Here is a 20,054-nt window from a genome sequence, read left to right as displayed (position 1 = left end):
TAAACCTTGTGAACGGAGCTCTATCAGGAGGGTAAAACCAGTGGATATCCTTTGAAATACACCAGCGCTTGAACTCGTTGAAGTGGTCTGAGCATTCTGGACCTTCCGGTTCTAGCTCATTGAGCCATAGGGGTGTTGAATGCGGTACCACGCTGTCGTTGCTGACATTCGCCGTTTCAGTTGTACTTGAGCTCTTCGAGGCCATGTTGACAGCCGCAACGCAAGAGCTACGCGATGTATGTCTTTGTCAGATATTAGAGCCGAACTAGTGAGAGAGGAAAAGAAGATCATGGAATACTATATACCGTTACGGTATATATTGCTGCTCCAGATAAGTATCACATCGTGTACCGACAACGTATAACGTTGTGGAAAATCAGGTCATGATTCGCGTACACAACACTGTGCCGCTATGAATCATCTGCATGCCATTAACAAGGTACACTCAGAGGTATGTGCACGGCGTATCTGTCCACTCCGTATATACCTTGATCGTGATGCTGCTGAATTGTCGATAGCATTAATTTCTCGCGAGGAGGCCTTTAGTATCATACGTGTTAACCACGATATGTCAGAGGAAACTTACAAGCGTCGCAACCGAGCCGACAGCGGCACCTTCACATGTAAAGATGAAACCGAAAGTTTCTGCGAAACAATGCTAAGCCTTGCCGACTACCTGATCGAAGAAGACCCCAAACTCGACAAGCCCGATCAGCTTACCCTGCGTTACTTCAGGCGAGTCTACCAGATTCCAGACAATACTAACTACGTGATTACTAGATTCCTGGACCGTACCCAACTAATCGCATCGCCCTCTGATCCTGCCGATGCACCAGGCCTGGCCCATTGTATACAGCTTGTGTCAAATGACGAATCTGGAAGTTGGGCCGGGAACCGGGCCGAGAATGAGCGTACGGTAAGGGACTTACTGCTAGACCGAGCAAACCGAGCATGTAATCGCGACATCTTCGCTGTTGGAAAAGTCGTCGGTGGACGATGGACTATCGAGTCCGAACTGGGAGGTGTTGACGGGACTTTCAATCAAGGTATCCTCTTCGTGCGCGATAATCTCCAAGAAGACATGCGCATCATGAAGGTCTTACCTTCAGAAGCCATGTACCCTGGCTTTCAAGCCCGAGAGATGAACATCCTAAGTCGTCTACATCACCGCAACATCATCACCCTCTACGACGCGCATCTCCCTAGCCCAGTGACCGAACGTCATGCCTCACCCTACCTTGTAACAGAGTACTGCGACAAAGGCACTCTGGCCGATCTGATCAAAAACTGGAACGAGCGCGGCAAACTCATTCCCGAAAGCTTCGTGTGGCAAGTCTTCGAAGCCCTAGTAACAGGCGTCCAATACCTACATCACGGACCCTATCCCTACAACGAGGCGGCCTACGATTGGGATCCCATCACCCACCGCGACATCATCCCATCCAACATCTTTTTGAAGAGCGACCCGCAAGTCAACCCAAGCGACTACCCCATCAGCATCAAACTAGCAGATTTCGGCTGCGCCATCACCGATAGCGAGATGGAAGCTCAAAACTATACCCTTCGTGATCTTCCTCTCGTGGCAGATCAGTTCAGGCCTCCAGAAGGGGCGCAAGCGACTGAAGCGACGGACATGTATCAAGTTGGGTTGGTTATCTCGCTCATGTATTGCATGATGGATAGCCCTTTGAGCGATCTTGCCGAAGCGGGTAACTTATCACGGGACTGTCTTAAGGGCTACAAGGGGTATTCGCCTGAGTTGCGCATGTATATTGAGATGTGTCTTGATGTTGAGGATGATCAACGGCCCGATGCGAACTTCTTCCTGCTGCGCATCCAAAGTGCGCGGAGGTCGTTACGTAGTGCGGGTAGGTTCGATGGGCAAGTCGCGCTTTTTGCGAAAGATTGAGTTTATTTCGGTTACTAAACAGATTAAAGAAGTCCTTGAAGACTGTGACAAGTAAAATCCGTTCTCAATACCCGGAAGCTAGTTGCAAGATCTGGAATAGGGTTGCGTGCATGCAAAGCTGATGTCGATTCAATGATGCTCTTGACATGTTCCTGTTGTTGCGGGGTCGAAAGCGTCGTCGCCGCCGCATTCGGTAACGCGGCTATCGAATCGCCCCTAGCTTACGTAGGTACCTGCCCAAGCAGGAGCCTGACACTTTCTTCTCTACAGCCACTGTATCACACCATCCAATCTCGGAACTTCAACTGCAATTATATGCCATACAGGCGGGGAAGCCTTTGACACTGCACGAGCATTGCCACTCGAACGTCATGCATGTCGTACCCTGCGATGCGCTGCTGCAAGGCGCTGCTGAGCGCCGAAATCTGCGAGTGAGTGGGTTGTACATTTGTGACGTCCCCGGCGGCTACAGCTATTCACGGCCGTATCATAGGGCCGGAGCAAATAAGGCTGAGGGGTAGTACTTGAAAGTGTGGGATCTGAGAGCAGATAAGGCGTTGGCTAACAAGTTGATTCGCTACGGATATCGACATAGCCTCGCCGGTCAATAGGCTACAAGGCAGCCTTGCGCTGGGAAAATTGACATACCCACGTCGATCAACATGCTGCAATGCAGTATTGCGGCGCAGTCGCCTACCTCACACAAAGGTTCCCACGTGCTGCGGGGCTGAACCGCACTTAAAGAAGAGATGCAAGCTCTTACGAAGCTCAGCCCAATTTATATCGACAAAATCACACCTAAGCCAGCACATTACGGAGAGAAGGTTCTTATGGCCCCCCAATTTGTGGTTAAAGCAATCTCAGATCCAAGGCTAGACTCTGGGCGCGGCTCGGAGGTATGGTCATTGAGCGGTGGGATAGTACAAACCCATGCCGATGATCCAAGCAACTGGACGTCTAGATTCCTCCTTGAAGCGATTCCCGAGTTTGCCAAAGACATACCGATCGATGACCCTCAACAGCCTGCGTGTTTTGCTATCAAGCAATGCATGCAGGGGAAGCCTGGGTTTGCTGGCTCTGCCTATCACAGTGCGGCCTTGGAAGAGACAGTCCGGTGTGGATGCCGCTACTGCAGTGCTGTGTGTGAGATCACAACGGAGTCTATTGGGCGTGACATCAGAATCGGTTACTGGAAGGATACCTTGAGTGTTACATTCGATGCATTTAGGAGAGATGGAAAATCTCAAGACACAGTGAGGACAAAGCTGTTCGTCTTAGACGGTAAGTCAGTAGGTGCTGGTAATGCTAGCTTGACTAATGACGGCGCAGCTCAGGAAGACCCTATCCTTCCCGTCTGGACAGACCTTCCAGGCAATACTGCATCGAGACAGAGCTTTGAGAACATCAAGCGCTGGCTCAATACATGTCTGAACACGCATAGATTGTGCTCACTGTCACACAAAACTCACGACCGCATGAAAGTACCTGACCACATCAAAGTACCTGACCACATCAAACTACCTGACCACATCAAACTACCTGACCGCCTCAAACTACCTGACCGAGTGGTAGAGGTGAGCGTCGATACAACACCACGTCGAATTCGCTTGATCGAAACGAAAGGACGAGAAGGGCAATATGCATGTCTCAGTCACTGTTGGGGCGGTAAGCAGCCATTGCAGACAACTCGGAAGCCAGACACACTGTCTTTCCACCTGCAACATATCCCAGAGATAGACATACCGCGAACGTTTCGAGATGCTATTACGGTTATCCTTGAGCTTGGAATCCACTACATCTGGATAGACTCATTATGCGTAAGTCACTTTGGCATTCCCATGAATGGGATATCATTCAATCTAGGTACTGACTAGATGGGCAGATAATCCAAGACGATGAGGCGGATTGGCAGAATCAGTCTGCTCAAATGGCTGATATATATGCGAACTCTACGATAACAATCGCGGCGTCAGCATCTACAAGTCCAGATATGGGTCTTTTCCGGATCACAGATTCGAAATATGTCGGCAGACCTATGTCAAATGCTCCTAGCTTCCACGTGAGATATCCACTGGGGCATGGAGGCCGTGATTTACCACTTTTCCAGCGAGGCTGGGCCTTCCAAGAGCGTATCTTGAGTCCCCGTGTTCTCCATTTCGCAGAGCATGAGCTCATCTGGGAGTGTATGGAATACGAAGACTGCGAATGTGGGGCCATGCGACTGGATTCTCTCAAAAGTCCAGGAGAATATACTGGAGGATATTTTCAAAAGACTATAGACGGAGAATGGCCGGCTACCAAGAGTCATTGCCATCCAATACGGTGGTGGATACTCAAAGACGACCGTGAAAGGATTGCGGGCATATGGTCAAGACTCATCAGAAACTACAGCCAGCTGGAGCTGTCAAAACCAAACGACATATTTCCAGCTATCTCTGGCATTGCGAAAAGCTTTGAAGAGGCCACCGGCTGGGAATACATTGCTGGCATGTGGAAAGAAAGGTTGATACAACACCTCTCGTGGTACACAAGCCCGCCGGCGTTTCGATGCAAAGTATGGAGAGCGCCTACTTTCTCGTGGGCTTCTCTGATCTTTCTAAAAGACAACTTTGATCCGGATTGCATTGCATACCAGCACATGATCGACATTCAAGATTTGGCTACAGTCGTGGAAGCCAAATGTTGTCCAAAAGGCGCCGACCCTACGGGTCAGTTGGAAAGTGGATACATCATCTTGTCAGGGACCATCATACAGGCCACTGTTGACAAGTGGTGGATCAAGCCCCTGGCGTCTTCGACGCAGACCTCCGAGTCGCTCACGAGTTCTGAAATAGATGACATCCCATCCACAGACATGGCTGTCATCACACGTCGAAACCGCGATGCGTTCACGTTCGCGCCCGACTTCTACCATGAATTGGAACAAGGAGCAACGGTGCATTGTCTGAAACTGCTCCAGGCGACATGGACTGACAGAAAGCATGTTTCGTACTTGGTACTGTCGAAGAAAAACTCAACACCTTGGGAGTGCAATGGTAGGAGAGGCGAATGTGAGTTTGAGAGATTGGGTCTCATGGAGTCCCAACTTGAAAAAGATGAATACCACCCGAAGATCTTTGAGGAAGAATCACCAGAGCATGCCATACAACACAACGTGGCAGTGAAGATTATCTGAGCGGTTAGTAATGGCAAACAAGTCAGGAGCGATATCGGGATTTTTGAAAATGCATGATGTAGAATGAATTGATACCACACTCTCTATTGAAACTTGTACCTGCATCTTTGCCGTATATGACCTCTTAGCAATCAAACGCCCCAACACCATGCCAGATGCAATGCAACACGACCCATCTCTTGCCCACACATCCCTCCTAACCCACCATAGCATCAACGTTGCGCATACATGCTAATCCATATCAAGTGCTCATACCCTCATCCCCCTCATTCTGTCGTCACACCTGTCCCCGTCTCTTCCTCTTCTATATTCCACGCCCAATCAACCCAACCACACCCACCAAAACAGCAAGATAACCGCGGCAAAGAACCCAACCCAAACCTTCCACCCAACCCCAGTCTTCTGCGCCATCCTCAACATGCGATTCATAGTGCCCTTTATCTTATGTCTCGAGTTCTCAAACTGGTCGTTCATCTTCTCGGCGAGGGTGGTGGAGTCGCGGATTTCGTCGCCGATGAGGTGGGTTAACTGTCTGAGCGTTAGCGAGGCATTCCATAGTATAATGAAACGGTAAGAAATAATGGGAAGAGGGAGGCAAAACATACATCCTTCAACATCTTAACCTTCCCCGTCAAAACACCAACATGCTCATCATTCTGACTCTCCAACTCATCCAACACAGCCGCCGAGTACTGCCCTCTTGAATTCGGTGTCGCGGATCTGTAAATCCCATCTTCACTTCCTCCCCCATAACCACCACTTCCTCCCCTCCCACTCCCACCTCCTACACCATACCCCCCATACCCACCACCCCCATACGCACTTCCCCCCGCGCTACCCCCAGGATACAACCCTCCACCTCCACTCCCACTCCCTGGATACGCATCCGCAGACGAACCCGGATACCCATATCCCTGGCTTATACTAGCGTTGTAGGGGGAAGCGCGCGATTTGTTTTTTGTTTTCGAGGGCGAGGCGCTGCGGTTGTAGGAGGAGAAGAGGTCGTCGCGGGGGTCGGCGCGCGTGAATCTACTTGACATGTTTGCGGATGTGTGATATGCGGTTCGGGGTGGGATGGCAGATGTGTTGTGGCCCCTTTTTAGGATGTTGCTTCAGCGTTCTGAGCTGAGGTTCGGGTTCGTCGCGTTTCGTTGCAGGCTTGGGTTCTGAGGTCTGAGGCTCTGTGTTTGAAGCGTGGCGCGCGCGGTTCGTTGAGGTAGGTATGCGATGCGATTGCGACTGTGGTGAATGCGCGTATACGATACGAGAGCGTTATCGTGTTATGTGGAGTAGAATGCGCTGAGGACACTTTTTCGCGGAAGTGACAAGTCGCCCCGGAGGTTAGGAGAAGTTGTGTTGTGCTAACGCCGAGGCCACGGGTTCGCGCGACTTGGGACTAGGGAACACGTTGTGGGAACGGGCAGCGGCGGCGGCGGGAGGGAGCACGTGTGTTCGTGGCGCAAGGGTTATTTGCTGAAGGTAGTGATAATGTGCAATATATGTTCAATCACCAAGACAAGGCATCTTCAAGGACTTCTGGGCGTAGTTGCAGAACCACGGTTCGAAAAAGGCCACATTCGCGACCACATAAGCATCAATCATGAACATCTCTAGCATTCCCGATCTCGGTAAACTACCAGAAAACCAGTCCGCAAGAGCCATCTGAAATACACAGGGTGTATGTCCCCACAGACCACCCACACCACGCGTATGCATCTGTACAAGTACAAGGAACCCATCCAAACCATATGTGCATTCTTTCATTCCAAAGCGTAAAAAGTGGACTTTTCTCGTAACGTGGCTTTGAAAGATGATCAGCCGACTGTTGTAAGATACTCCGCGTCTGCCTGGCGGTATGAAAGCGTAGGCGTGACCCGTAGTTGTAACTTCAGCAATCCGGTACCACATTCCCTGCTCACATCGCCGGAGGCCACCTAGTTCTTAAGCCCGACCTTGTTGAGCAGACTACCCGTCCGTCCAGCAACCATAGCCTTGTCGTCGAAAATCTTAAGCAGACTCTTCCACACCTGGCCAGGCTCTTGGCTCGCATCGACTGGCTTCCAGATACCCGTCTTCTGGTAGTATGCGACGACCGGCGCAGTCTGGGCATGGTATGTTGACAGGCGCTTCTTAAGCGTGTCCTCGTTGTCGTCGGAGCGCTGGATGAGCGGCTCGCCTGTTACGTCGTCCGTCATGGGCGCCTTGGGCGGGTTGAAAATCTTGTGGTAGGAGCGGCCGGAGGCGGGGTGCACAAGGCGGCCGGTGATGCGCGAGACGAGGAGGCCGTCGTCGATTTGCAGTTCTACGGCGTGTTGGAGGGGCTTCTTGGTTATGCTGAGCATGCCGTCGAGCTTCTCGGCTTGGGTCACTGTGCGGGGGAAGCCGTCGAGGATGAATCTGGGGGTGGGGTTGTGTTAGCATGTCCTTCAAAACTGTGTAGAAGAGGGGACGCACCCCTTGGAGCACTCGGCGTTGTTCTCGAGCTCCGTCTTGATCATGTTGATCATGATCTCGTCGCTAACCAGACCACCTGCGTCCATGATCTTCTTTGCTTCCCGGCCGAGCGCAGTCTTTGCCGCAACTTGCGCGCGCAGCATGTCTCCGGTGGCCTGCGATCTGTCAGCCCCCAATCCCTTATCCCACTCATTCTGAAAAACGTACAAGATGGCAAGCGCAGAACTTCTCCTTGATCTTGGGCGCTTGAGTACCCTTGCCTAACATGCCGTGTAAGCAAAACCGCCATTTTTACCCTCTCTCCAACCGGGAACAACATACCAGCACCGGGCGGGCCCATCAAGATCATCCTGACACTCTCCGCAGACGCAGGCGCACCCCCATTCTGACCCGCGAGTCTCTTTTCCAGGTCAGCGATGCGCTTCTCAAGGCTGGTGACGGTGCTCTTGAGGTCATCGACCGACGCATCTGTTAAAGGTGCCATTGCGCCGAAGTTGTGAGGGAGATAAGTCCGGTGGGGGAGATAAAAGTGGGTGAAGAAAGTAGAGTACGACGAGCAGAGTAAGATGATGCGCGGACCGCTGGGAGGAGATTAAGGACGGTTGCGCAATGGCAGTGGGCAAGGTCGCGTTGTGGATGAGGTGGAGCTCACGGTCGAGTTGCTTGCTCGGTTGTGCACGTCCCTGCTTTCAACTTCGGCTGCTGCGGCGGGAAAATGCGTCCCTTCTGCCCGATACTCGGTCTCACCCTGGTATTGGCGCGGTGATGTCAGAGGAAAATGCGCCGCGGACTCTGCTGGGCACTGTGTAGCGGTATATTCACCGCCGTGTTGCGCTGTCGATTGTGCTATGCGCGCTCCAGTACGCAGTTTTGTTTCGGCGGCCAGTGCATCATAAGCATTGAACAGGTGGGGTCATAGTAATTTCAGACGCATGCGCGCACAGCATCTACGGCCTGCATACTCAGATATAGAGGTCAGCGCGGGCTGGGATAAGTACAGTAGTAGTAACTGCATCTATATATCGAATTGGAGGGATCGAATTGGATTTATGCAGCTGCATATAGTATGCACAGGATGTTCAAGGAATACCCTACATTTCGATCACATTTAGTGCTACTCGATGGCGTTGTGTCTACATTCCAGCACCAGCACAAGCATTATAGCAATCGTACTGAAGGGAGATGGTATCACTATACACATAGTCCTCAAAACCTAATACTCCTTCCCAAGCACCTTCTTCAACCCCTTCATCTCCCCCTCATACCTCTCCACCTTCCCCTGACTAACCATCAACTTACTCAGCAAATAATTAACCCTCCCAGCCGTCTGCGCAGGCTGATTCCTCAACTTACTCAGCAGCAACAACTCATTCTCACACTTGTCAATCGTCGCATTCTCGATCTTCGTCAGGTGCGTCAGGATAGCCAAATCCAATCTTGACTTCAACACCTTATCCTCAGTCAAGCGCTTGAACGCAGGGTGGTAAACAGGTTTCCCGGGCTTGATGATAGAAGGCCGGCCATTCGCGCCAGACACGATGGAAATAAGCTCCGCTTGTTCGAGGGCACGGAGAACGGATTCACCGCCTGTTTTGAGAATATCGTCGATAAGAACTTCGTTGTAGCGGAGGCTTTCTTTCTGGGCGAGTTCTTTGATTAGGAACCAAGCTTGTTCGGCGTTCCAGTGGCGGTTTCCACCTTCGTCTTCTGCGCCGAAGATGAACATCTTGAGAATCTCCGAGGCGGACTGGTCTATGATTTCGTGGACGGCTTTGGTGGGTGTTTCGCCTGTCTTGATACGGCGGGAAAGGAATTCGAGGTCTGTGAGGCGGCCGCCTAGGAGATCGATGCAGGTATCGAGCTCGTCGAGATCGTTGCGGTGTTGAGAGGGTAGTTTCTTGGGTGAACCGTCTTTTGGTGCTGGGTCGTCTTCGACGTCGGCGTCGAGATGGGTGATTACGAATCGTTTCGCGACCTCGGGACTGCAGTCTGATAACGAGATCTGACGGAACATGCGGTCGGGCATGGCCTTTGAGAGAGACTTGCTGAATGCGACGTCGTTGGTCAAGAAGATGACGTGAGCTACGTTCGTCGTTGTGAGACGCGCAGCCCATTCAGCAATCTTATCATAGACGATTCCGCCTTCCTGGCTCTTGTGGAGGAAGTTGTCAATGACGACAATCGGCCTGCGTTCCGGGTGTGCCTCCAACCACTCGTCATCGCCCAAGTGCGCATCCTTGTCGTTCTTGTGTCGCGTGTCCAGTGCGATTTGTCGTAAAGCCGAAGTAGTCGTATTCCAGATCTTGCTGAGTTGAGAGTCGAGAGTCTCCGAGAAGCCCGTCTTGACGCCTGTAGCACCTTGAGCGGCCATGTCGATCATTCCAGAGATGCTGTTCATCCAGCTGAATACCGGTCTGTATCCAACTGATAACGCTGCAGCATTGATGGTAGCGCTCTCGCCACGGGCTTCCTGGATTGGTTTGCAGTCGATCACAAGCTTGAGTTTCTTATCCTCCAAGGCCTGGTCCACGACAAGCTCGCGCTTCCCAGAGCCGCGAGGGCCCTGGATGATGATGAATGTTTCGGCAGTCTCCATCAGCCACGTTTGGATCTGCTCGATATTGTCTTTCCTGTCATCCCAGATGGCATCCATGCCGTCGTCGTCATCGCGCTTGTTGCCGCCGTGAATGATGTCTGTTGCATAGCCCTTGATCCATTGGTACCACTTGTTGTCCTCGATGTGGAAGTTGCGAGTGATGTGAGCTTTGACGAAGAATGTGCGGATGCTGTGTACTTATCAGTTTAAGCTGTCGATATGAACGGCTGACTTACGGGTCGAAGATGATAGCAACAAGAGCAGCAATCAGCGCAGCCACGATGGGAATGATAATCCTGGGATGACCGAAGATCCAATCCCTGATATACCGAGGCTTGATCTTCTGCTCGTACTTCAACCTCAAGACCGTACCCAACTTGCCCCCACCCTCAGCTTCCGAAACCACATAGCCATGCATGCAGTTCCTCGCCATGATAGCCTTACCGATGCTTGTATAGTCCAGATACGCGAACTTGGGAAGAACCTTCGAATCCGGAGGTTGCATAACAATATCTCCCAGCTTTCCATAAGGCCTGAAGAACTGGAAGAGCTGCTCCTGGCTCATCTCCACAGCCTCAGAAGCTGGAACGCCTGGTTCAGCAGACACAAACTCGACCCGCAGGCGTGAGGCGGGTAGACGCATGAGATCTTCCACCCAAGGCTTTCCCTTGACTATCTTAGCCCGCATCCTCTTCCACGGACTCCACCATGGCTTCACTGGCTCATCTCTCAGGTACTGCTGCAGCACTTTCTCGATCTCAGAGGCGGACGCATTGCCATCATGGGTAAATTTGACAAATGCGCCTCCCTCCCTCGTCCGTGGAAGGACTTCGGTGCCAGTAATTTGTAGGTTGCGTTTCGCACTTGCTCTCTCAATGACGGCTTTAGGGTCGGTGCCAGAGATAGTCGGACTAATCAGGCGGTCGAAGAGCCCAGGGAGAGGAAGTCCAAGTACCTTGCGGATCTGGATGGGGAACACATTGTTGAAGAAGAGGATTCCTTCGTTGGGTCCGGCGCTGATGTGGCCAGTTTTGTCTTCGCCTGCCTGTAGTCCGGTTACATACCGAGCGGGGACTGTCCACGGATTTCGACAGCCCAGGCTAGTCGGTTTGAATGTCGCAGTAAGTGTCGGATGGATATTCCTGATGATTTGTTAGTACACTTTCGATGATCGGCAACCAGGATCGGCTTCGTGAACCTACCTCAATGGCCCTTGCACGGGGCGACGGCAGGCTTGATGCCAGCCGGTACGGGGTATCATCCTCAGTACCTAATTGTCACCGGGGCATGGCGACATGGAGAATGATTTGATCGCTCGAGCGATGTTTGCTGCCTAGGGTATGGTTTGTTGATGGCGAATCTGGAGTTGGACGTGCGTGACGTCACTAAACTCGAATCTTGGCTTTGTGCATTCGCGGCCTGGCGAAGCGAAACAACGGCGACGAATTGTCATTGATGCCAAATTCTCAGCGCTTGTAAAGAGAGATCTCAAAATATCAGTCGCACTTACAATGACTGTACTCACTATGACCGCAGCAAGCATTTTCGATAATTAATTTAGTTCAGAACCCCACATGCATGCCACACCAAGTGATTATTCAATGATGAACATAGTATTCGCATATATATACAAATTGAGTGCGAAATGAATAAACCAAAAGCCAACAGCCAAAGCAAAGAAAACATTGTACACTGCAGGTGCCACCCAGCTGACTCCGCATACTGAAAAGGTATCGTGCAGGTAAACGAGGGAAAATGCTTGTACACAAAAGATCAAACGCCAAACAAATCGTGAATATAACCCGAAACCCCCCCTCTTTTATCATGAGCCCATCTTTTCCCATGCATCTTATTTACTTCATAGAGTAATCGTTATAATCATGTTCGCGCCTAAGCGGCGACAGTGACAAGCTTCTCCGTGGGAGCGGCGGTATGCTTGTGCATGGCCTCGTAAGGTGGGCGCTTGACGATACCACCGGTGACGGGCAGGGAAGTACCGTAGCCGGTGAGGAAGGTGTCGACGTCGCGAGCGCACTGGCGACCTTCGTTGATACCCCAGACGATGAGGGACTGTCCGCGACGGCAGTCACCGGCGGCGAAAACACCGGCGAGGTTGGTGTTGTAGTGACCAGGAGGAGTCTTGATGTTCTTGCGGCCATCAAGCTCGATGACGTCGCTCATGACACGCTGCTCGGGACCCAAGAAACCCATGGAGAGCAGGACGAGGTCGGCGGGGAAGAACTGCTCGCTGCCCTCGACGTGCTTCATGTCCCAGCCACCAGAGGCGGACTTGGTCCATTCGACACGGACAGTGTTGATACCCTTGACCTTGCCGCTACCGTCGTCGACGAAGTCCTTGGACATGACACAGTACTCACGAGGGTCCTTGCCCATGTGAGTCTTGACTTCGTTGTGACCGTAGTCGGTACGGAAGATACGGGGCCACTGTGGCCATGGGTTGTCGCGAGCACGCTCAGCGGGAGGCTGGGGCAGAAGCTCGAAGTTGACGACTGACTTGGCGCCGTGACGAACGGAAGTACCAATGCAGTCGTTACCAGTGTCACCACCTCCGATGACAACAACGTGCTTGTCCTTGGCCGAGATGTAGGCATCATCAGCCAATTCGGAGTCGAGGAGAGACTTGGTGTTCTTGTGCAAGAACTGCATGGCGTAGTGGATACCCTCCAGGTTGCGGTTGGGGATGGGCAAGTCACGGGCGACAGTTGCTCCAGTGGCGAAGACAACGGCGTCGTACTCCTTGCGGAGAGCATCGAGGTTGGTCTGGCCGTCCTCGCCCACAGTGACACCAGTCTTGAAGTTGACACCCTCAGCAGCCATGAAGTCGACACGGCGCTGGACAACCTTCTTGTCAAGCTTCATGTTGGGGATACCATACATGAGGAGACCACCAACACGGTCAGCGCGCTCATAGACGGTGACAGTGTGGCCAGCCTTGTTGAGCTGATCAGCGCAAGCAAGACCAGCAGGGCCGGAACCGATGATGGCAACGGTCTTTCCAGAGCGGACCTGAGGTGGCGAGGGGACCATCCAGCCCTTCTCGAAACCGCGATCGATGATGGCGCACTCAATCGACTTGATACCGACAGGATCCTCGTTGATGCCGAGAACGCAAGCACCCTCGCAAGGAGCCGGGCAGACACGTCCAGTGAACTCAGGGAAGTTGTTGGTCTGTGCACCCGAAAATGTCAGTATTTGTCTCAGATATACTTTAAAGTGCCAAGACTTACCATAAGAAGACGGTTGAGGGCGTCGCGCCATTGTCCCTGGAAAACAAGCTCATTCCACTTGGGAATAATGTTACTGATCGGGCAGCCAGTGTCAGACTGACAGAAAGGCACACCGCAGTCCATGCAACGAGCAGTCTGGTACTTGAGCTCATCCTCGTTGAGACGCTGATTCAGCTCGGCCCAATCACGAGTACGTGTCTTGGGGTTGCGGTACTTCTCAGATCGGCGCTGGTACTTCATGAAACCGCGAGTCTTGTCAAGGACGAGCGCCTTCTTCTTCTCGGCCTTTGCGTCAGTCACACTCTCCTCGATGTCGAGAAGGTCGCTCTTCTTCTTCTCCTTGGCTTCGGCCTCGGCTTCCTTGTTGCGGGACTCTTCGTGGCTGGCACGGACGGAGTTGCCAGGAAGGAGGGGAAGAGGGTATTCGTTCTTCTTCTTCTCGGCAGCCTTGGCCTTCTCCTCGAGGAGGACGCGCTTGTAGTCAACGGGCATGACCTTGACGAAGCGGGGCAGTGCGCGGGTGAAGTCGAGCAGGATGCGTGCGGCGAGCTCGGAGCCAGTGTAGTGGTGGTGGTCCTCGATGAGTCCACGCACGAAAGCGATCTCCTCTGGCTCCTCGATGCCAGAAAGCTCGACCATCTCCTGGTTGACCTTCTGCTCGAAGTCCTTGTGGATGTCGAGAACGTATGCAATACCACCAGACATACCGGCGGCGAAGTTACGTCCAGTAGATCCAAGTACAAGAACACGACCACCAGTCATGTACTCGCAACCGTGGTCACCAACACCCTCAACGACCGCTGTGGCACCGGAGTTACGGACACAGAAGCGCTCGGCAGCGATACCGCGGAAGAAGCAGGTACCGCGAGTGGCACCGTACAAGCAGACGTTACCGATGAGGACGTTCTCCTCAGCGCGGTAAACGGCGTTGCGGGGAGGGTAGATGATCAGGCGACCGCCAGAAAGACCCTTACCGACGTAGTCGTTAGCGTCACCCTCAAGTTCAAGAGTGACACCAGGTGCCAGGTAAGCACCGAAAGACTGGCCAGCAGAGCCACGGATGTTGACGTGGATGGTGTCTTGGGGCAGTCCAGCCTCGCCGTAGCGCTTGCTGATGTGGTATGAGAGGGTAGCACCAAGAGCACGATCGGTGTTGACGACATCGCACTCGATGCGGGCGGGAAGACCCTTCTCAAGAGCGAGCTCGGACTCAGCAATAAGCTTGTTGTCGAGACGAACGTGGAGACGGTGATCCTGCTTGCGAACATTGAAGGTGGCAACGCCTGGGCGAAGGGTGTGAGCGGGAGTCAGGATGAGAGACAAGTCAATGTTCTCAGTCTTTGCAGTGCGGAGATCATCGCGAATGCGTAGAGCCTCGCAGCGACCGACCATGTCGTTGATGGTACGGAAACCAAGCTTGGCCATGATCGCACGGAGCTCGTTGGCGATGTAGTAGAAGAAGTTGATGACATGCTCGGGTGTACCTTGGAACTTCTTTCGGAGCTCAGGGTCTTGGGTGGCGATACCGACAGGGCAGGTGTTGAGATGGCACTGTGTTACGAAGTCAGTATGTGTCTCAGATGCATCTCGTATAGTCAAAACTTGCCTTGCGCATCATGATGCAACCCATAGCAATAAGAGGAGTGGTAGCGAAACCCCACTCCTCAGCACCAAGCAAACAAGCAATGGCAACATCACGTCCAGTTCTCAACTGACCATCAGTCTGAACAATAACACGACCACGGAGATCGTTGAGGACAAGAGTCTGGTGAGTCTCGGCAAGACCCAACTCCCAGGGAAGACCGGCGTACTTGATACCAGTCCATCGAGAAGCACCGGTACCACCGTCGTGACCGGAGATGAGGATGTGATCAGCCTTGGCCTTGGCGACACCGGAAGCAACGATACCAACACCAGTCTCGGAAACGAGCTTGACGGAGACACGAGCGCGGGGGTTGGAGCACTTGAGATCGTAGATCAACTGCTTGAGATCCTCAATAGAGTAAATGTCGTGGTGGGGAGGAGGACTAATGAGACCGACACCAGGAGTCGAGTGCCGGGTCTTAGCGATGGAGCCAGAGACCTTGTGGCCAGGAAGCTCACCACCCTCACCAGGCTTGGCACCCTGAGCCATCTTAATCTGGAGCTCATCGGCATCGGCGAGGTAGTTGGAGGTAACACCGAAACGTCCGGAGGCAATCTGCTTAATAGCGGAGCGCATAGTGTCACCATTCTCCATGCGCAAGCTGCGCTCGGGGTCCTCACCACCTTCACCAGTGTTTGACTTACCGCCAAGACGGTTCATGGCGACAGCAAGAGTAGAGTGAGACTCCATGGAGATGGATCCGTAGGACATGGCACCGGTAACGAAGCGGCGCACAATGTCAGTCCAAGGCTCGACCTGGTCGATGGGGATCGGTGCACGGTCATCGAAGTTGAAGTCAAGGAGACCACGGAGGGTGCAGTCCTTGATGCGCTCGTACTCAGCAATAGAGTAGGCCTCGTATGACTTGTCATTCTTGGTGCGGACGGCGTCCTGGATGTTGGCCATGGCAGTCGGGTCGTTGACGTGAGGCTCGCCTCCGTCACGCCAATGGTACTCACCAGTCTCAGCAAGACCGGGTACCTCGACGATGGCGCGCGATGGGTAACCCTTCTCGTGAAGAGCGAAAGCATCGGAAGCGATCAGCTCAAAGGTCATACCCTTGATACGAGAGGCAGTTCCAGTGAAGCATCGGTCAACGACAGAGTCGTCAAGACCAAGAGCCTCGAAAATCTGAGCACCCTTGTAGGATGAGAGGGTAGAGATACCCATCTTACTCATGACCTTCAAGATACCACCGTCGCAGGAGTGCTTGTAGTTGTCGATGAGCTGCTCAGGGCTGAGCTTCTTCCGGATGACACCCTCACGGTGCATCTTCAGGATACACTCAATGGCGAGGTACGGGCAGATGGCATCAGCACCATATCCGACGAGCACGCACATGTGGTGCACCTCACGGGCCTCACCGGTCTCGACAACGAGAGCAGCGTTGGACCGCCACTTGTTGCGAACGAGATGGTGGTGGACCATACCAGTAGCCAAGCAGGCGGATACGGCAACGCGATCAGCGGACGCAGCGCGATCGGTCAGGACAAGGATGTTGTCGCCTGCCTGGATACCCTCGGTGGCAGCCTCGCAGATGCGGTCGAGAGCAGCCATGTAACCCTCAATGCCATCGCTCTTGGGGAAGGTAATGTCAATGTTCTTGACGGTCCAGTCAGAGTACAGCTTGTGAGTGTTGGTCAACGCTGTGAACTCCTCGAGCGTCAGGATGGGCGATGGAAGGAGAAGGCGACCACACTGTGACTCGTCCATCTCTAGAAGGTTACCCTGGGGACCGACGTAGGTCTCCAACGACATGACAATCGCCTCACGGATAGGGTCGATAGGAGGGTTGGTGACTTGGGCGAAGAGCTGACGGAAGTACTCGTACAGCAGGCGAGGCTGAGTAGCCAAGCAAGCAAGAGGGGCATCGTTACCCATAGATCCAAGAGCCTCCTTTGAGTCAGCAGCCATGGGACCAAGGAGCAAGCTGACTTGCTCAAGCGAGTAACCGAATGCCCTTAGACGAGGATCCTCGTGTAGCTTAGTCTCAGTGAGCTGGTATGATAGGTCAACACCCTTTGCAGGGACTGCCTCCAGGATCTTAGGAAGAGTAAGAAGGTTCTTCTGGATCCAAGAACGGAAGTCGACACGCTCTGAGACGCTCTTCTTCAGCTCGGCGTCATCGACAATTCGGCCAGCGACAGTGTCGACGAGCAACATCCTACCGGGCTGCAGGCGACCCTTCTGTACGACTCGCTCAGGCTCGATGGAGATGGTACCGACTTCAGACGCGCAGATGATGCGGTCGTCATCGGTAACGTAGTAACGGCAAGGACGAAGACCGTTACGGTCGAGGTTGGCACCACAGTATCGTCCATCCGAGAATGTGAAGAGAGCGGGACCATCCCAAGGCTCCATCATGCAGGCAGCCCACTCGTAGAAGGCCTGCTTGGCGGGGTCCATTGTGTTGTTGCCCTGCCATGCCTCTGGAACCATGAGCATAACTGCTTCTGGGAGTGACAGAACACCGTTGATGGTGAGCAGCTCAAGAACGTTGTCGAAAGCTGCAGAGTCGGAACCACCATCCTCGACAATGGGGTAGAGGAGGTCGAGCTCCTCGCCGAAAAGGCTGGACTTCATGACACCCTCGCGGGCGCGCATCCAGTTCTTGTTTCCTCGCAGGGTGTTGATTTCACCGTTGTGAGCCGCCCATCGCAGAGGCTGAGCACGGTCCCAACTGGGGAATGTGTTGGTAGAGAAACGGGAGTGCACTAGTGCAAAGTGACCCTCGTAGTCGACGTTGAGCAGATCGTGGTAGTACTCGTAGACCTGGACGGGAGATAGTTGACCCTTGTAAACAATGTTCTTGTTGCTCAGAGAGCAGACGTAGAACCAGTTGTGCAGGCCAATGACGTGTGTAGCCCGCTTTCGCATGACATACAGTTGTCGCTCAAAGTACGCGTTGTCGTACTTCTCCTGGAAGTCCGCCTTGGGCTCGCGGGCGTCACCGTAGGCAGTCTTCAAAACTACGAATGGCTGGAGAATGATGGGCTCTCGTGAGAGCGCCGCGGGTCCAAGAAGTGTGGAGTCGCGCGGCACCGTCCGCCATCCGAGCACCCTCAAGTCGAGTTGGTCTGCAACGTCCTCGAACATGGCCTTGGTCTCCTCCAAGATGGTGGCGTCGGGCTTGAAGAACAGGTTACCAGTGGCGTACTGGCCAAGGCTTGGTAGCTTGTAGCCTTGCTCGCGCTCGAACTCCTTGAGGAAGAAGCGATGGGGGATGGAGGTCATTACACCTGCACCGTCACCGTCGCGTGCGTCTGAGCCCACGGCTCCTCGATGTGTCATGTTGCATAGCAACGACCGTGCTGGAGATTCGTTAGCACTCTATCCTGCACCACTCTCGCGTCGTTCGCTCTTACCATCGGAGACGATCTTGTGGCTGGCCTTTCCCTTGATGTGGCTACGCAAATGTCAGCCCTCACACTCCATGGAAACAGCGATTCCGTCACTCACGCTGCAAAACCGACACCGCAAGCATCCTTCTCGAGCTCTGGGTCGTAAAGACCCTGCTTCAGCGGCAGCGCACCTGCCCACGACTTGTTCTCGGGACCATCTTGATACTCGAACACGGAGCTCTGATACTCTTCAATCTGGGGTTCCTGGGGCAATTTTGTATCTTCGGCGAACGAGACCCGACCCATTATATCGGCGAAAGGCCGAAGTTCTGGGTTCGTTGGTGTGGGTAGCGGGGCTGCGGTATCGATATGGGAGTGTGGCGGGGTCGCTCGACGCGTCAAGTGGGAGCTGCTGCTCTGGTAATAGTGTCTAGGTGAAGTCTGAGGCGGATATTAGTTGTCAATTCGGAGAAGAGTTTGTCGGTGAGTGCGAGCCGAGGATCGAAGATATTTGGTACAGATGCGCCTAGAGCTCTAGCTCAAAAGCAACGAATGTGGGTGGGGATCAGTCGCTGCAAGGACGGGGTCGCTGGTGTCTATCACCCCCAAAGGCAGCAGAAAGATGGGCTGGATTCGTCACCAGCTTCACCCGCCGGATATAGCGATTGAGGGCTATGACGTTCCCCCGTACCCAGCGGCGACTGATAGCTGTTGGAAGCACGAGTGCGCTGATAAGGGAATAGCGAATGGGCTAACGCGGGGTGGCACGCGTAGACCAGTAAAACGATTGTCTGTGTTGTTCACGCAGGACGGGTGGTGGGAAAGCACAATGTTTGGGCGCGGGTGGTGGATGGGTGCAGCGGGTGTACATGTGGGAGGCGGGCGACTTACTTGCTAGCAGGGCTGGTGGAACAGGCCTGGTGGTGGGCTCGCGGCGTTCCGGCAAGCAAAGTGTAGCGATTGTGTGTCGAGCAGGTACGTGAAGAGACAGAGGGTCGCGGGAGATTGGGCGGGCGTGCTTATGAATAAGAGAGCGGAGGGCTCCTGGTGGGGTGGATATTTTCCCAATGCGCTAACAACTTGACTTCAACGTTGTCCAATTACCGGGCTGCAAGCGTGTCGAGGGAGGCGTTCGTGCTGTCACTTAGGCCATCTCCGCGTGTGTGCCGATGCGAACTGGGAACTGCCTGGTCTTGGAGGTGGTCTTGGTACTTCGTGAATATCGCTATGGAGAGTTTCAAGGTTGGAGCGGACCCGACCTCGGACTGTCTGTAGTCGCGTATCACTTCAGACGGTATATCACTACATACAAAATATTTCAACATGAAGTCGCTACTTGCTCTATGAAGTCACTCTAAAGAATACCACACTGTCTCCAACGTCCGTCTATCATCACTGCCTCGCGGCGTATTGCGTCTGGAAAATTGGCCTACCCCACGGTTTTTCTGCCACTCCATGACCAAAGCCCAGGATGTGAGTGGCCAGACAGGCGCGACCGCCCTGCAGCAGTTTGGCCGTGCGCCGCATCCTGGGCTCCGAAGGTCGGTTTGACATCTGATGACCAGGACTTGCATGTGTTTCCGCTCTGCCTCTGCTCCACCGGCTAGATTGCCGCTGCAGCCCACGCCGCATCATCTGAAAAGCGGCCGCTGCCATTGGCCCGGCGGCCTCGCCTCGGCAGCCCAC

General features: G+C 53.5%; 4 protein-coding genes across 4 annotated transcripts; 1 reads left to right on the top strand and 3 right to left on the bottom strand.

Moving 5' to 3' along the window:
• Positions 1 to 568: 568 nt before the first annotated feature.
• On the top strand, positions 569 to 1,909 carry J4E93_003977 (uncharacterized protein; the record flags this gene model as incomplete). The annotated part of the gene is made up of 1 exon (XM_049341907.1): positions 569 to 1,909. One exon carries the CDS (start codon positions 569 to 571, stop codon positions 1,907 to 1,909), a length of 1,341 nt encoding a protein of 446 aa, XP_049201412.1.
• A 5,109-nt stretch (positions 1,910 to 7,018) lies between these two features.
• On the bottom strand, positions 7,019 to 8,022 carry ADK1 (adenylate kinase; the record flags this gene model as incomplete). The annotated part of the gene is made up of 4 exons (XM_049341906.1): positions 7,019 to 7,481; positions 7,539 to 7,693; positions 7,746 to 7,798; positions 7,860 to 8,022. The coding sequence occupies 4 exons, from the start codon at positions 8,020 to 8,022 to the stop codon at positions 7,019 to 7,021; spliced, it is 834 nt and encodes a 277-aa protein (XP_049201411.1).
• Positions 8,023 to 8,751: 729 nt separating this feature from the next.
• Positions 8,752 to 11,677, bottom strand: YME2 (mitochondrial escape protein 2; the record flags this gene model as incomplete). Its single annotated transcript, XM_049341905.1, has 4 exons — positions 8,752 to 10,324; positions 10,371 to 11,276; positions 11,337 to 11,404; positions 11,660 to 11,677. 4 exons carry the CDS (start codon positions 11,675 to 11,677, stop codon positions 8,752 to 8,754), a joined length of 2,565 nt encoding a protein of 854 aa, XP_049201410.1.
• Positions 11,678 to 12,024: 347 nt separating this feature from the next.
• GLT1 (glutamate synthase [NADH]) lies at positions 12,025 to 18,674 on the bottom strand (the record flags this gene model as incomplete). Its single annotated transcript, XM_049341904.1, has 5 exons — positions 12,025 to 13,323; positions 13,383 to 14,933; positions 14,989 to 18,338; positions 18,393 to 18,433; positions 18,487 to 18,674. 5 exons carry the CDS (start codon positions 18,672 to 18,674, stop codon positions 12,025 to 12,027), a joined length of 6,429 nt encoding a protein of 2,142 aa, XP_049201409.1.
• Between the last annotated feature and the right edge of the window lie 1,380 nt (positions 18,675 to 20,054).

The sequence above is a fragment of the Alternaria ventricosa genome (assembly GCF_023758065.1).
Source record: "Alternaria ventricosa strain BMP 2768 chromosome Unknown scaffold_5, whole genome shotgun sequence".
In the NCBI taxonomy this organism is placed as follows: Eukaryota; Fungi; Ascomycota; class Dothideomycetes; order Pleosporales; family Pleosporaceae; genus Alternaria; species Alternaria ventricosa.
The sequence above is the reverse complement of the archived record's forward strand: the minus strand, read 5'-3'. Positions and strand labels throughout refer to the sequence as shown.